A 17,243-nucleotide genomic window follows, 5' to 3' on the forward strand; every position below is an offset into this window, starting at 1 on the left:
GCTTCCATTTAAAATGAGGTTATATGTGATTATATGTCTTTCTTTTTGCATTTGCAAAGTTGTAAAATATTACATGAAGAAATTTCTGCCTTCATATACTTGAAAAATAAGTGGTGGGTGCTGATCTGGCCATCCCTGGGAATGTTTAGTGCAATATGATACAAACAAACCAAAAGAGTTCTTTTAATTTGGAAAAATGATAAATAGTTCCCAATTAAATTATGTGTAAAATGCCTGCTAAAGCTCTTGTGGGCCATCTGTAATATTGTTGCATTTGCATTTTTTCCCTACTGGAGAACACAGGTTTGTAAACCATTCCATCAGGATTATTCAGTGAAAAATATTTTCTTTCATCAGCTTGAAGCGGGAGAGCCTCTCTTACAGCTTTACATATATGAAGATTTCAGCTTATATGAGGTGGAAAGGGTGGGGTATGAGTGGGACTGTGAATGTGGCTTGTATATCACTGGAATTAAGTATGGGGTCTGGACTGTCACTCCTGTCAAAATGATCTATATTTCTCATGAGAGGAGGCCCTCACCACCGATCTGATTCCTTTCTAGTAATTGGACTGAGAATCAATGTTGCCTAGGAGATGGAGGGGGTGTGTTTTAGAAGGAACCAATCATTTCTGCAGCCACTGCTAAGGACAGAAAAATGCTAGAGACCCTTAAAGGGGAGGGACATACTCAGAGAGGAATTAGCTGTAGTCGCTGAATATGCTGTTTGCAGATTAATTAAACACACTCTCATTTTGGATCCACTAATTTGAGGGAATGGGGCAGTGAAATGAAACGATAGCCACATATACAAACTACTGGGAGGATGTAAATGTCAGATTCTCCATCATTCCACCATTTGGAGCTTTTCAAACTGACCATTTTAACAGTGTAATCGACTGTGCATGCACACACAAATTCAGCACACCTTCACTCACACAAACACTTGGTTAATTTGACATCAAAGCTAAAATTCAGGCAGCGTTTGAACTGCAGCACCCCTCGAGCCAACCTCCACAGCTGCATTTTGTCCCTATGCCCCGGGCTGTATAAGAACACGGTGTGCTCTACCTCTGCACGCTTTCACGCAAACAGTGACACATGTTCAAAAACACACATCCAGACATGAAAACAACCATGAGGCCAAGTCAACTGTCACATTGGCTGGCATTATATAAGCCATCAGCCAAGACAGACACACCATAGCAGGTTTGAATTCATCAGCCTTCACATGACTGGATTGGGGTTCGGTCTGAGTGCAGCCAGGGGTAAAGTAGCACCCGGCTGCGCTCAGTAGAGTGTAGCATTCTGCACCAACAACTGCAGCCAACACCTGGCCTACTATTGCTTCAGCACCAAGGAGAGCGCTCCCATCAGGAGCGGTAGCAGATGTACGTGCGCGCTAACGTTTAGACCTGGCTGCATCCTTGATACAGACTAAATCTGCAGCGCATCACTGTCACTGCGAACAGACAATGGATTGATATGGAAGGAAGCACTGATACACCAACAAGCTGACAATGCAGCACTGTGGGAGGCTGTCTTTCAGCACTCACCTCTAATGCCTGGAGGTGGCAGTGGCATCGAGTGTACATGTTATAAATAGTGTCTTGGTGTACACATGTTCCATGCATGTTTCACATTGAGGAAAGCTTTCACGTGACCCACGTGACACATGGACACACTGCTGCAGGCTGTAACCAAGGCGTTGGTGATGCTGAAGGGAAGAGATTTTAAAAATGGTTTCTGTGTTTGCTCTCGAAGCTCCTCCCACTGACTGGGTCAGTACAAGCCAGTCACCGCGGACTATTTGATTATTCATCTCTTCATGTGTAACACCAAGCACTTTGGTTGCATAAGTCTTCCTCTGGGGGAACTAGAATAAGAATGAAGTGGATTTCAGCACTGAAGGGAAACCATCTATGTCTCCTCTGTGTGCTCTCTGTGTGATGATGTGGTGTGCCACAGTTGTTTAAAGCTCTGTGTGTAGTTGTTTAGGGAGGAAATACAGTGTTAAATTTTTCTGTGCACTGTAAATGTCAGATTGCACTGGTGGCAATTTAGCAACATCTCACATAACAAATGAATAGCGCTAGTTCAAAAACAAGGTTGATGTGTAGTCAGTTTTTAGAATTGTGTTATTATAAGATGATGACTAAACAGCTGCTGCTGGAATTTGGGTGTAAAGTGTGCTCATTGTGTGCTAGTGTGTTCACTGCATTTGGGTCAGAATAGGCACATGTTTAATAGAAGCAGACAAACACGGATGTACACGAGAACCAGCTTAACTCACATTAAATTGTTTTGTACGGGAATATTTGCATTTCAGCTTTTACATTTGCACACAGTCAAAAGCTATTGGGCATTCACTGCTGTGGTATGCATCACAAGACTCAGGCTGACTCTGTCATATAAAGTGCATATGGTTTGCACATGCATTAAATTTGTGTTTATCAGCCTGAGGCCTAAGTATACAAGTGTGGTGTCATGTGAGTGCGGAGTTGCGCTCTGTCAGGTCTGCATGCAGACAGCGCTGTCACTGATGACAATTTATACAATTCAGTAGCTGTAAAAGTTGTTTGACTCTAATCCTGCCATTTTTTTTACTAGAGTTTAGGAAAAACTGCATTGTATTCTCTGTATTAATAAAGACAAGTGTAATTTAAATAGTATTGTTACTTGGTGTAGAGGAATAATCCTCTAAGGTTTTGTTTGACAGCTTTTGCATAGAGGACATACAATAATTTTCTTTCTGATGCGTCTTCTTTTGTGTGTAAAGCAATAGTGATGTTAGTTTAATGTTTCTAAAAGGCATTGACTCCTGTTTACATCAATTCTTCATTTCAGTACTTATAGCCTAGAGAGCAGTGAAATAGAAATGGTCAGATCTTATCCACAATTGAACTAGATGATTACACCTATATATTTATCAATGCTAAGCCAATAGGAAAACATAACCTGGCCACTTTGTTGAGTCCAGAGCTGTTAGAGCTTAAATGAAATATGAGCTGTGTAGAAATTAAGTATCTTTTATATTCTCTTTCTCTGGCTGACAGGAAGAACTATTACAGTTTGTATCACTAAGCACAAAAACAGGCTTGTATACATACATGTCATAGAGGGGTTCGTGTGGTTACTTCATGATATTCTCTGTCCATTTACCTCAATAAAATCTCCGTACTTGAATATATGGCTGAGTGGAAACACATGCATCACACAATCCTCTGTTTCCCACTCTAGTGGACTCGAGAGGATAAACATATTTTCATCTCATTCATTCATGCAGCTCTCTGTTTGCCAGTTAATGATAAACTGTGAACAGCTTTTGTTCTATTTGTGAAGAACATCAGCTTTGATTCTATCGTGCTGCATAATAATTACCCCAAATTAGCAGTTTTCCTTCAAAATCTCAGCCATCAGCACACATTATAAAGTGCAGGGTAAAGGCCAGCAGAGGCTGCTAGTCCCCTCTGCAATGGTCTGTACATAAATCATAATAATGGCTCAAATAAATGAATTATTAATGTTAAATGTTGCAGCTAACACTTTTTCATTCAGTGCCCTGGTCTTGTAATTAGTCTGTCTTAAAAGATCCATCCATTATAAGCAGAGGTGATATTCAAACCCTTTTTTACAGTAGTGTGCCCTTGCCTGGGCTGTAGGCGGATGGACATGGCAGGCCTATAATGCAGATCCATAGTGGTCCTCCTGGGCTCTCACTCCCAGTTAATGACAGTTATCATGGCTCTCTGCAGGCCAGCTCATCCCTCTGCTATCTGCAGTCATGCACAGACAGTGTGACTACAGAACAGCAAAGAGGATGTAAGATGGTGGAGGATACCATATCCTGCCATTAATCATGTCATTCTGCTCCCTCTGCTCGCAACCCTTCCTTAGTCTGACATCTGTGCACATGTGTATTTGTTGCTTTCTCCTCTGTATGTTCCTGTGTTCATCCCTGTGTCATTACAGTCTTGCGATCCTCTAACTTTCTGATTTAACTTTTCTTGTTTCTTCAGAGCATTTTTATCTCTCTCAACTTGTCATTTGGTTTTCCCTTGAGAAGTCAGTCTGTGTCAAACTGCTACATCCCACTAGATGAAAAAGCAGGAACTAAGTCCAGCAACTTTTCATCCCCACATAAGAAGTCTCAAGTTGGTCCTCACATTAAATCTTGACATTAACTTGAAGAAAAGCAGCACAGAATGATCATATATTCACAAAGGCAGCTCTCTGTTAATCACCTGAAACTGGAATTTTTCAGCTATTGCAATTAAAATGTTTTGATTGGTGATTTGCCTGTCACTGCTTTCAAATGCAGATGCCTCATGTGCATTTTTCCTTCTCTCCGCTATGCGATTTATGTATGAAAGCGAATGGTATTATTGGATGCCACTTGGTACCGCCCAGGCAGGGCAGATGGAGATGCTTGTTTGGCCCTCCAGCATTGTCCTAAATGTAAATTTGGACTGTTTTCTGCTCTCCTGTCCTGTGTGTGTCTCTTTCACAGATTTTCAGCGTTTCCTCTCCGTAGAATTGAGCGACAGTAGAAGTGCATTAAGGGTGTAAAACTGGAAGAAACTAGTCTACTCTTGCATAAGTGGTGACACTTACTGCCACAGTCTAGGACTTGCTGCATTATTTTCAAAGCATACTAATATCAACTTAGTCGTTCGTACCTTTTAGAAATGTTCCTCTGTAAAATATTTCATTGTCATCCAAGATCATTTAAATGTTCTCTTTAATATCAAACGAAGTTGCAAATATTATTTCTTAATATACGCTTCTGTATAGAAGGAATGGCTGTAACATGCTGTGCTTAGGGCCTTCCTAACACTCACAAAACGCAGTGCTTGGCCACTGACCACACACAGACTTAACACACTATTTATTTAACCCTCCTGCCATCCTTTAAAAAACTCACACCCATCACCCTAGGGACCATTCTCAGCCACGCCATAAAAAGACCATATATCCATATTTTATTCCACTTTAAATTAGCCAACCTTGTAAAACTACTTCTCCCTGAAATATTCATGTAAAGTTTTAATTATATTTTCGTTGTTTTCACCCTTCAAATCCCAGTGTTATTACATGAGCGCCCTGTGTTATAAGCCCCAAAAACCAAAAAACGAAACTAAATATTTCCACAAAAAACCAGTTGAAGTAATATGTGATTGTCATTATAAGTAGGCCTTTAGATGGACCAAAGATTGGCACCAACATACATTTTGACCTGCCATTATTTTTTTTGCATTTTTTTTGCAATTTAAAAATTAAAACTTCAAGGCCCTGAGTCTTCATTGACATCCAAGAAAAGAAGAAAAAATAAAATCATATGATGATAATTTGGGGTTGAAAAATAGCGTTTATAATGGAAGTCAATGGGCAGAAAATGGTCCCCAGGGTGATGGGTGTGGGGATTTCTGCTGCTCAGCCATTTTAGGCTGATTTAAGGAATTCACACTGGAATATTAACATTGACAGGTAAAAACTATCCTGTGGCAAGTTTGGTTATATTCCACTGAACACAGTGGAAATGGCAGCCATTTAACACATAGCAGTGGCACAAAAAGGTCCCAAGAAGGCAGGAGGGTTAAATTAAAACATGCCCGATCTATTGAATTGCAGCTGAAACTGTATCTCACCCCGCTCTTTCTGGAGACAGTTTGATTGCAGTGGTGTGTAGTCTGGCACGCTGCCCACCCTGCAGGCCCCTTGGTAAAATAAATAAATAAATAAAAGTGAGAGCTACCAGAGAGACCAGCGAGAGACTGAAGCAAAGCGCTAAACAGAGGTGCACAGCGATGAGACACGGCATCTCGCAGAGGGCGAAGCCCGCAATATTGTTTGTGTGTTAGTGCTCCTCCTCATGGACCTCATTAGTCCAATGTTATTTTATGGCGCTTAGTGCGCCACCTTTACTGGATTTTCTGCGTGGGTGCAAGTTCTTATGTCTGCATGCGAATATGAACACATGGCTCAGCTCTGGCCTTCATATGAGTGTGGGAGGGAGATCTTAATATTCTCACTCTGTCCTGAATAAAATACCTCGTTTGTCCCCTGTGTGTCCCGTTTCTGTCGATTTGGAACAGATTTTTTTTTTAATGCATGATGAACATGAGCACCGTGTAGTTACCCAGAGTTGCATTTAGGCAGCAGTAGATGTTTTTTAGCTGGTGAAGTGGGCCGTATAAGCTGCACAGCAACACAAGGCTCTACCTTATTGGTTTATTTATGATATACTGTTAAAAGCTCAGTGGTTGTGCTTAACACATCGTATCCTCATCCTTTGTATACATGCATGAACACACACACACACAGCCACATGTACATATGCTGAGCTTAGCTTTTCTCTTTACTTCGTGCTGTGGGCCTTGAGCTTTCTACATGTCTATTTTTCTTGCTCACTCTTTATTACTTGGTATCATTGCCCGCGGTATTTCATGGAGCACGGTCAGACAGTAAGATGGTTCATCTTGCTTTCATTACTATTGGTAGACCTTCTTCCTGCACTGACACTTTGAGCAGTCAACTGTTTCTGATATAGCCAGTCTGCTGTTTGTATTTCATGGCCATTATGTAGTTTAAAACCTGCATTGTCAGCTCTATGATCGTGAAGGACTCAGCAGATTTTCTTTAGCCACTGCGATGTGACATGTGCACATCAATCCTAAACCTAGTATTAGATTGTTTGACCATCATCTCACAGCACAAGCCAGAAGAAACACTGAAGGTTTCCCACTATTGGGAAGTGCAAAGCAATGCAGATGGCCTCATTCATTCTGTCTTGTTATGCCACTACATTGTTTTTCTCTTTATCCCCCCCGTTATCCTACTGCATCCTTGCCATCATCAGTCTGAATTGTGGGGGTGGCATGGTGGCTCCATCACTCCCCCTCCTGTGTTTCAGGACATTTCTCATCTCTCTTCAGTCCTAAAGACAGCTTTTTAATAAAGTGGGTATGAGCATGGATTTAAGTGCTTTATTTTCATTTTGCTGTGCAGCTGGCGAAGTAATGTGTGCTTTTCTAATATTTATGAAGAACCACGAGTTGTCGCTCAGTTCGCGATTCCTCCAAGAGGAAGTGAGACGGCTTTTCAAATGTTGCACTTTCATATTTATATTTATACCTCGGATTTTCTTCTGGGTGATCATATTTGACTTTCTGGTAAAGAAGGAAGGCTTAATAAAGAATGATCCAAATGACTTAATTTTGGCTAAATATTGAAAAGTATCCTAGAATATGACTGTTAGATTCCCAACTGGGAAGAGGGAAGCTAAAAAGGGAGTCTGCAGTCCCCTATTTACTGACCCAATTTGAAACTCCTCTTTGGCAGAGTCCTGGTGGTGAAGGGATATGCAAAGAAGTACAGACACCACTTGCATTTGGGGATTCCCCAAACTCTGTGTGTGTCCTAAAATCTCCACCTTGCCAATCATGCACTTATACATACTTATAAGTTAGCAACTTGCACTCCATTGTTCAGGTAAAGGTGGTTTGACATTGTGAAAAAACTTACCTCTACTGTCAGTATTTGGAATTTTCCTTTAATTGATTCCCAAAGCTTATAGAAAGGGTAGTAGTTTTTTATTTATATTTATTTGTTGTTTTATTTATTTGTTTTTTACTAAAATGTTACAGAAACTTGATCCTACAGTTAGTTGGTCGATTGTTTGCCCTGAACCCAGACCAGAGTTTCAGGCATACAGCAGAATTTCTTGAAAACAAACAAATAAACAAACCACAATATTTATTTGAGGAATTGCTGTGTAAAAACCTCCAGTAGTACATAGCTCACCATCCAGCAAACCTTGGACTTCCTGGATATTTCATGGTCTCTCTAGTACTGTCTCGCTAGTTTTATGTACATAGACTGTACATAAAAGATGGATGTAGCCTCTAGCTCTGGTTGCAAAAATAAACCTAGTATTGTGAGTTAGTATCTCATGAGTCCAATGGCTTGACCACTAGTTCCAAGTCTTATTTAAAACAACATAATATTCATTTTTTCCAAATTTTAGTAGAGTAATTTTTTTAGAGCATAACTTCTCATAAAGTAGGACACACTGTAGAGCCAGGCTGACATGTTGCTACATACTGTACAGAACCATGCAGTGCCTTTCATTTCGCATTCGGATTGCAGAACCCACATTTCCAAACTCAAGGCTTCAAAAGAGGAGCCTGCATAAAAGAGTTTAGGATTTGTATGTCCATAGAAATGCTGATCTTCATTCTGATTGCCTTGTGCAGCATCATTAGTGAATACTAGATACTGCATCCCAGTATCTAGTAAGGAGAGAACTGTTGGAATTCAATATACATGTGAACCTTATTTTTGCAAACAGAAGTCCCAGTTGCAACTGTGAAAGGAAAAGAAATCTCCTGTCTCAAAGCTGTGTATGAAGCTGGCATTTAGCTTCTCTGAAACTGCAAAATTAGTTAGTTAGTAACAGTTGTCAGTGACATCAGCTCTAGTGAACTAAATATATATATTGTGGGACTGGGGACTGTAACCAACTGTTTATTGGTAGCAAGCAGAAACAGGACCAGTTGATCAGCTCCTGGGCTTGTACACGATGACAGGCAACTAATAGTCTTCTTTAGAAGTGACAACATGTGTATGTCTGTTTTATGTTGTGTCCTTCAGTGGGCTCTGAGTCACCGTGCCCTCTGATTCAGCATGTATCATTGCTGTTTCTGGCACCATCTGCACAGCATGGTTCCTCCCCACTCCCTCCTCCTTCCCCACATTCATCCATCAATCCAGCCCTGCCGGCACCTAAATTGTGCAGCAGTAACTTAACGCAAAATGCTAACTCTTATTCTTTTTAATATCACTTGACATTTTCATGTTGCTTTTAGAATATTTTATTGCATTTTTCTTGCATTCTAATGCACCCAACATTTTATTCCTATTTGATATAATGGGTTGTGTTTGTTGTTTTGTAATGAGGAGACAGCAGGAAATTCTGTGCAAAAGGATTGAGTAATGAATCAGTGCATGTACATATGTTTTAGTATACAGTGTAATCCTTTGGAGTAACTGTTGAGCAGATACAAATTCTGCCATAAATGTGAGAATAACAGGTGAAATGTTTAATATTGTGTTACAGAGGGAAAGATTGCATGTTTCCTTTACTTTTATGGTTTGCTTCTTGATACTTAAAACATTAGAAGGCTTGAAAAGATGGCATTTTAAGGATCATCCCCTATTTCCCTATCAGCCCCCTCACAGGCTGTGTGTTGTGGTATGTGGTGGATCTAGAAAGGGCGCTGCTTTGTTTAGTTTCATAATCACCTTCTTTTCCACTTTACAAGCTCTCACATAGTGAGACACACAGACACACACACCCTCTCTCAGCGGGCAAGGCATCAGCAAAAAGGAAGGGTCATGAGGTTTACCGCACTGTAAAAGCCAATCAACTAATATGTGTTGGCCATCAGGACGTTACCATGGTGATGTGTTGGCGGGTCAGTGCCCACACATATACACTCATGCACTGCAATTCTCAAAGCAGGCTTTACATAGGAACCCTGCCTGTTTGCACTGTCCACTTCCATGTATATGTAAATGGAGGGTATACAGGGCTTTGTGGCCATGACCTCAGGGTTAAACTTTGGTTGGAGTAGTTCTGTTTGGGTTGCAAAAGCTGTCAGAGCCGGAAGAGGATGCTCCCTGCAGCCGAATGGGTCTGGACTGCTGGGTCTTAGTCATGGAGCTGTTAAAAACCCAGGTACAAGAATCACAGACCACAGCAATCCCAGTCAGCACTGGAGTATGCTTTTGTGTGTTAACATCACAGTTGTAAAGTAATAAAGGAAAATGGATGGAATACAGTTAAATACAGTTCTGCTCCTTTTCTTGAACCAGCTGATGAATTCATCATTTACATATAAAGAAAAGCTACAGGGTTACTGTAAATAAACTACTGTAGATAAAATTATAAAGCCATTTAAAGCAATGCATTATCAGTGACTACAACATCTAATCCTTTTACTGAATATATAATATCTCTCTATATATATAATCTAACTATATTCCTTAATTTAGGTTGTGTGCTTATATAATTTATATTTTTATGATAAGTTAAGTTTTTTCAGCCTCAGTAGGAAATTCACTATTTGAAAACGTTATTCTGAGTCACATCATAATGATGTCACCACGGTCAGTTTAATAAAACTTTCTAATGCAGAGACATTAGAAAGACAGACTCTGAAAGACATTTATTCATCTATTGCAAGGAATAAAAATCTTATAATTACCCTTCGTCTGTAAACCTGAAGGTTATCACCAAAATCTGAGAATTGCTCTTTAATACAGAAAATCTCTAGTTAAGAAAATGCAAGCAAGGTGCTCTTTAAGAAATTGGAAATTATAATTATTATGGACAGAGGAAATAACATATATGTACAACACAGTATAATATTGGCATGTTTTGTCCTCTGATCAGTAGTTTGAACTGAAGGTGTATAAAGTTTTGTTGCTGTGTGTCTGTGTAGATGTCATGAAGAAAGATTTTTAAAAAAGAAGAAGAAAGTAAAAAATTATTGAATAAATGTCTTGAGCTATGTGGAAAGAATACTGCTAATTCATGCCTGCATGTTTGCATCTGTTCCAAGCCTTCTTTCACAGACTCTCTGTCTCTCTTCCTCTGTCTCTCCTTCTTCCTTTGTCTCTTCCATCTGTGCTGGCAGCAGGTTTAACGCTGTAAATCAGCTTATGTAGATGCGCCAAACTCTGACATCTGGCCCCTCTGGCCTTTTCTAAGTTACTACAGGCTGAAAGACAAACTGACACATGTGTGCTGCATATATGCATACAGGAACAACACAGCAGATTGTGGCCACATATAAACCAAAAGAAACCATTTTGCCGTGGTTTAATGGAAATCAATTACTTACAACTAATTAATTTTTAGTTGTACTTTAGTTCCAAACACTCCTTTGAGAGCAGTTTGGGTGGTATTGAAGAAGTTGCAAAGTGCATTAAAAGTACACAGTCAGCATTTTCATCATCGTTTTTTACACTGAAATAGAATGAGCCATTACTCCTACTCTGCTGCCGCTTTATTCGTTTATTTAGCAGTAATTGTTTTGGTGGGCGGTTTAAAACTTTCAGCTTCTATGACTCAGAGTACATCGTAACCACTGTAATTAATCTACGGCAGCCTGCTTTCTACACAGTCTATGGAGATGAATATGAAACTGAAGAAGAAATGCTAATGAGGAGTCATGCTTCTTTCATCAGGCTTGCCCATAAACATTCACAAATCACCTCTATCTGCACTTTGGTTTTAATTTCCTGTATGACTACAGTTTACCATCTGATCTCTGGTTCCATGCTTTTAACACTCGCTTTATCTTCTGATGTTGCAGATGGGGCTCCACTGAGCGAGCTGTCTTGGCCTTCATCTCTGGCAGTGGTAGCTGTCTCCTTTTCTGGCCTCTTCACCTTCATCTTCCTCATGCTGGCTTGCCTCTGCTGCAAGAAGGGAGACATTGGCTTCAAGGTGAGCTCCCTGCTGCCCCCAACTGGACGTAGTGAGAGTAACACAAACTCTATGGAGTCAGTAGATGTCCAGGGAATATGATGATCTGCGAGTTAGCCGAGTAATAAAAAAAAGAAAGGAAGTGGGGGAAAAAAAGGAAACTTGCTTTTATATCTGCTGAAGTTTGTTAGATTTTATGCATTTAAAATAACACACTGCTAGTGTCCACACACACGGACACACATGGAATCCATTCTAAAGGAAGGGAAACATGAAGAAAATGCTTAGATAAGCCAAATGACAAAAGAACTAGGCTCAAAATCTGTGGTTGATGGACTAATGAATCCAAATTTGAAATTTTGGTTCACATCACTGTCAGTATATATGAAGAGGGTCAGGAGAAAGGTACAACACTGATTGTGTACAGCCATCAGTAAAACTTGGTGGAGACCCTTCAGCCAGGGGTTTGCGGGATCTTGTCAAAATTGATGCAATTCCGAACACAAAGATTTTGATCCAGCATGCAATGCTGTCTAGAAAGCATTCGATTGACAGCAGCTTTGTTTTTCAGCATGTCAGTTACGTACTACCCATGCAGTAAAAGCATACCTGGGTAGAAAAACAGCCAGTGGAACGCTACCCATCATGGAACACAAGGCAGCCAGTGCCTAAAGGATAGCTTTGAATGTACTTTAAGAAGCCTGTATTCTCTGCATTATTGTAGGGTCTTTGCCTTACAATGTAAAGCCCCTTGAGGCAACTGTTGTGATATGGTGCTATATAATACCACTGAATTGAACTGAATTTTTCCTGAAAAAAACTGTGATGATGAGTAAAATGGTCCTAACAATTATTGACTTCCAAGCTTGTTAGAATTTATACAAACTGTGTTTTTGCCTTACATCTATGTTGGCATGTGTGTAAACAAATTATTGTTCCTGTTTCCCTTTTTCCTCAAAAAAAAGGGTTTAATTAATTGAAGTGAATGTCTCTCTCTTTCTGCATCAGTAAAGCACACCTTAAGTGTTTTAGTCTTGCTAATGACTATTGTCTGATTGTATGAAAGTGGAAGACTTACCAATTCCACACTGGCACACATTGTCTGTGTGTTGCCTTTGGCTGCCAGCATGACTCAGTCATGCTGTGTCAAACATCAGCGCTGAACTGAGCAGCTGATGAGGGCTAACAGTGACTGACACAGGCAGGGGGCATATGGAAAGAAGGAGAGAGGGAGGAGTAACTCTCGAGTCGCTGTCGTGCCTGCTTCTTGCCATTACTAGTTTCTTATGAGCATGCTGTTTGTTTTATGGAAGAAGTGTTGCAATATGTTTTCATTTTGTCTATGTATATTTGTCTGTAACTGTTTTTAGCTAAAGACACTGTTGTCCAGCCCTGACTGGACAACAGTGTCTTTATTTGTAATTACTTGAGCAAATTCAATTACAGTATTCAAATGGGAGGATGAAACCTGTGTTCGACATTGCTGTTGTTGATTAGATAGCTGTAGAAAGCAGAGGACAGTGCAGGAGTGGGGATTAGAGCCGAGCTGCTTGTTCCTTGTGTATGTACTATATGTGATGAGAATCAATGGGAACTGCCTCTAGTAGGTACATGCTGCAGGGACAACAGTGTCACTAATGAGCACTGCATAGAGAGGTACCTTTAACAACTGCAGAACTTTTCCTATTAGTGGATAAGTGTGTTTATGTGTGTGTTTGTGTGTGTGGCAGTCTGTCTCTCCCATGCCAGATCGCCTCAGCCTCATTATGTGAAAACATAGTTTAATAACCAGCAGGAACAGCGGAAGCCTCAGTCTGTGTCTACTTTTCACTGGCCCTAATGACACAAAGATGGCTTAAGCTGCTAAAACACCATCATACAATAGTTGATTTGTTTTTCTTGACAAAGCAAAGCTTCGTCTTTCAGCCGGGTTGATAAACCAGTATAGAACTATTGATTCCTGCAGGGATATTGTCTTCCAGCACCATGTCATCAGAGTTCAGGATGGAAATAGGGCTACTAAACAGCCGTCCTAACGAGTCAGTGTCTTGCACAAGGACATGACAGACACTGCATATGAAGACAAGCCAAGTTCTTGTTAAGGGAGATATATTTCGATTTTAGAGCGCAGATGTTTTCAAATATTTATCTCTGTTTCTTAGGTTAACACCAGGTATCACATCATGATTAAGCGGTCCCCCTGTCTGTCCCTCTCAACAACTCGCTTGTAAGGTGTGCAGTGTTGTGGGACTGCAGAGCTGCACTGTTGCACCGTCCAAAAAGCTTCATTATTCCTCTTCATCGCAGTGTTCTTACTGGTGCATATAGTGCGAGGCTGGGTATTAAGTGCTTTCTAAACTGAAGGCTCTCAGGGGAGCTGTGCAATGCTCACTCACAGCCAGGTGCTCGCTTTCACACTTCACTCTGAGGAGAGTGGCAGATGGTTCTGCTCAATGAGAAAGACACACACATTCCTATGTACATATTAGTGTTTTATAACACATGTTGAATAACACACACACACACACACACACACAGCCATTCAAATATTCAACCTGCAGCTTAATATCATCCTTTCTAATTTCTTCCAGCTCTCTCTATACTGTTTCTTTACATCAGTGGTTATTAACCTTTCAGAGGTTGCTGTTAGGCTGAAACTGCTGGAGAAAAAGCTCTGAACAATAAATTAATGGAACACACGTGAGACTCTTGCTTTATTCAGTTATTTTTACATATCCTGATGAAACCAATTTTTCCTATTATATATATTAGATTACAGTTTTTCTACTTTACTGTTTATTTACTGTTGTTTGTTTGGTTGTTTTTTTTCACTCAGTATTTTTAGCAATTGTATCAATAATGGTGGTCCTTATTTGTAAATTACCAAACAATAAATTCTACCTACTGGGTGAATGAACACAATGCATATTTTGAAACTATATGCATGCAGCAGAAGGTGAGGAGAGGCAACTACATGTAAACGGCAGTGCAGGATTTGTCATTTGCAAGTGCTAAGTGTTCCTACTGGCCAGTAAAAGACAAGTAGTCCATAGAGATCTGCCTCTTGGTTTAATATCAGCAGTATTTATGCATACATTTTGGGAGAGAGCATGGACAAGCTACAGCAGCTGAAGTGCAAGGACACTGCAGCAGACCAGAGAGTCCATTTTTAGGATGAAGTATAAGTGGCAGAGTGGAAGATATGGGATATGGTGTATAGCAAATGGAAAGAGAGGATCATCATCTTCCATGAGTTTTGCCTCTTGGAGGAGGGGATTAGCATTTTGTTTGTTTGCTTGTTTTTTATAGCTGATTATATTCGCTTCCTTTTCCTCCTAATGTGCTATAGTGGCTCAGTGTACACTGTGTGAATAGCTTTTTTGTGTGTAGTGTGCAATACAGACTGCGTCGCATAAAACTGTGCAGACGGAAACACCAGGGAAAACTGAGATCATTCAAACACTGTAGTGGCAGATGTAATAGCACAGTTTAAATCTCACAGCTATCAGAACACAGTTGTTTCCCATGAGGCCTGTTAGTGCGAATCCTGATGTAATTTTCAAAGTTAAATCTATTAGAACAAGTCTCTATGAGATAAAATGTACTCAACAACAAAGTTTCTTTCTCTGTGAATAAAAAACAAAACAAAACCTGAAAATAAGAATTATGTTTCTGATGTTCAGCTGTGTAAGAAAGTAAATACACTGGAGGGAGGAAATAAAGACAGGCTTTGTGTATACGGTTTGAATAGTGGCATGCATTTATGTGTTCCCCCACAGCGTCCCACACAATGCACCCTACAATGTACATGACTAATGTATATGGGTAGGTGGAAGTGCCTCAGTGCATTTGAATGTCTTCACAGTTGAACCATTGTCTCCCACTATTTCAGTGGAAGGACGACTGTGAGTGGATGACTAATCCCAGCGTGTTTCTTTGCGCCAGGAGTTTGAAAACACAGAGGGAGAGGAGTACCAGGCAGATCTCTCCGCCCTGGCCTCGCCTTCCTCCCAGAATGGCCCCGAGGTTTACATCCTTCCACTCACCGAGGTCTCCCTGCCTGTCTCCAAACAACCTGGCAGATCCAGTAAGAAACTGCACAACAGCATACACAAATAACACTTCTAGGTGATGTATTGGAGTATTTGAACTATTAACTTGGGTTTGCTTGGTGTTTTTTTTTTCAGTCCTCTTAACCTCCATTACTTCTTTTAAGCCATTCTAAGAGATGTAACAAAGGCTACATTTCTCAAGTGGATTGTGGAACATCTCACTGGTTTTATTCGTGTAGAAGATATGAACTGAGCTAATTCTGCCAAGCTCAGTTGGCCTTCTTCATTTTTAGTCTTTTATTTGTTTCTTCTCCCTTACCCTGTGTCTCACTAAAAGAGCGATATGTAACTACTGTGCAACATATATAGAAATTGACCTGCTGCATAATTTCGCAAATGTAAAAAAAGGATCTGACCTAACCCCATTGCATGAGACTGCTACAGCAGTGTTTTCAACCCTCATCCTGCCAACATATTTAACATACATGGACTGATGTGACGAACAAACAAAGACGAAAAAAACCCAACAAAAAACAAAAACCCTGCAATTTACTCCAAGAGGCAAATATAATAGCAAAATAATGATTATATCACACCTTATTGCTACTCAAAGCATTATTAGTTATATAAACAGTCACTGCCCAGAGCTCATAACCATACGAGAATGTAGGAACTTACACTGACCATTAAACTGATAGATTCACTAATATGCTCAGTGCCTGCAAAGAATTCTCCTATCTGTCAGTCTCCTCCTTCACTCTCCCTTCATTCGTGTACAAACACTAAGATACCTTAAACTGCTGCACTTGGGGCAGCCGCTTGTTCTGAAGTGGAGTGGGCATTCCACCCTTTTCCAGCTGAGAACTATGGCCTTAGACTTGGAGCTTCTAATTCTCATCCCAGCCATTTCACACTTGGCTGCAAACAGGCCAAGAACAAACTCAAAGGTGATGGCTCAATGAAGCCAGCAAAACCACATCATTTGCGAAAAACAGAAACGAGATCCTGAGACTACTGAACCTGACACCCTCCACCCCCCGGCTGCACCCAGAAATTCTGTCCATGAACAGAATCGACCAACACCCACTGAAGCAAGTCTGACTTATTGCTGGAAATGTAAACCGACTCTAACTTCAGTTTAACAGAGACTGGAACTAGCAAAAAACAAACACAAAATCCAGGCAGTTACACTGTAGCACCCAATTAGCCTCATGCTTTGCTCAGGGCATGTTGGCATGTGACAGGGGAAGCAAACAGTTTCTGCTTTCAGCAGCAAAGGTAACACCTTTTAGATTGTCCAGCCTAGCATTTGACAGTCACATCAGCAGATGGAGTTTTGCCCAGGGGGGGTCATTGCTGCTCAGATTGAGGCTTGCAATGCAACAGTATCAGCCCTCCTTTTCATATGTGGCAGGACCAGGGCATCTATCTGTCTCAGGTAGACATGTAGACGGCGATGTCTCCAATGTTCTGATAAGATTCCATCTGGCAATGACATCTGAGTTTTTCTTCTTTAAAATCACTGCTAGAGTGCCTCCGCCTCTGTGAAAACTGTGTGATACTCCCATTTGAGACTCATGGCAAACATTGACTAAATAAATAGTTCTATTTAAAAAAAAAAAAAAACTGCTTAGGTGTAATTGGGGTCTCCTGAGACCCCAGAACATATGTATTTTTAAAAAACACTAATTAAAGCAA

The 17,243-nt window shown here is 40.4% G+C and overlaps 1 protein-coding gene across 3 annotated transcripts in view; it reads left to right on the plus strand.

Moving 5' to 3' along the window:
• aatka (apoptosis-associated tyrosine kinase a) overlaps positions 1-17,243 on the plus strand; it is a 30,357-nt gene that overhangs the window by 1,492 nt on the left and 11,622 nt on the right. For 2 of the 3 annotated variants that reach the window (XM_085404091.1, XM_085404090.1), the window contains 2 exons: positions 11,381-11,514; positions 15,439-15,580. In XM_085404091.1, the coding sequence (XP_085260217.1) occupies positions 11,381-11,514; positions 15,439-15,580 (276 nt within the window). Of the gene's footprint in view, positions 1-10,888; positions 11,515-15,438; positions 15,581-17,243 lie in introns of those variants that run through there. The other variant, XM_085404088.1, reaches the window with a different exon arrangement.

Source organism: Rhamphochromis longiceps, linkage group LG4 (genome assembly GCF_057381845.1).
Source record: "Rhamphochromis longiceps isolate RC_006_pf linkage group LG4, R_longiceps_female_GT1.1, whole genome shotgun sequence".
In the NCBI taxonomy this organism is placed as follows: domain Eukaryota; kingdom Metazoa; phylum Chordata; class Actinopteri; order Cichliformes; family Cichlidae; genus Rhamphochromis; species Rhamphochromis longiceps.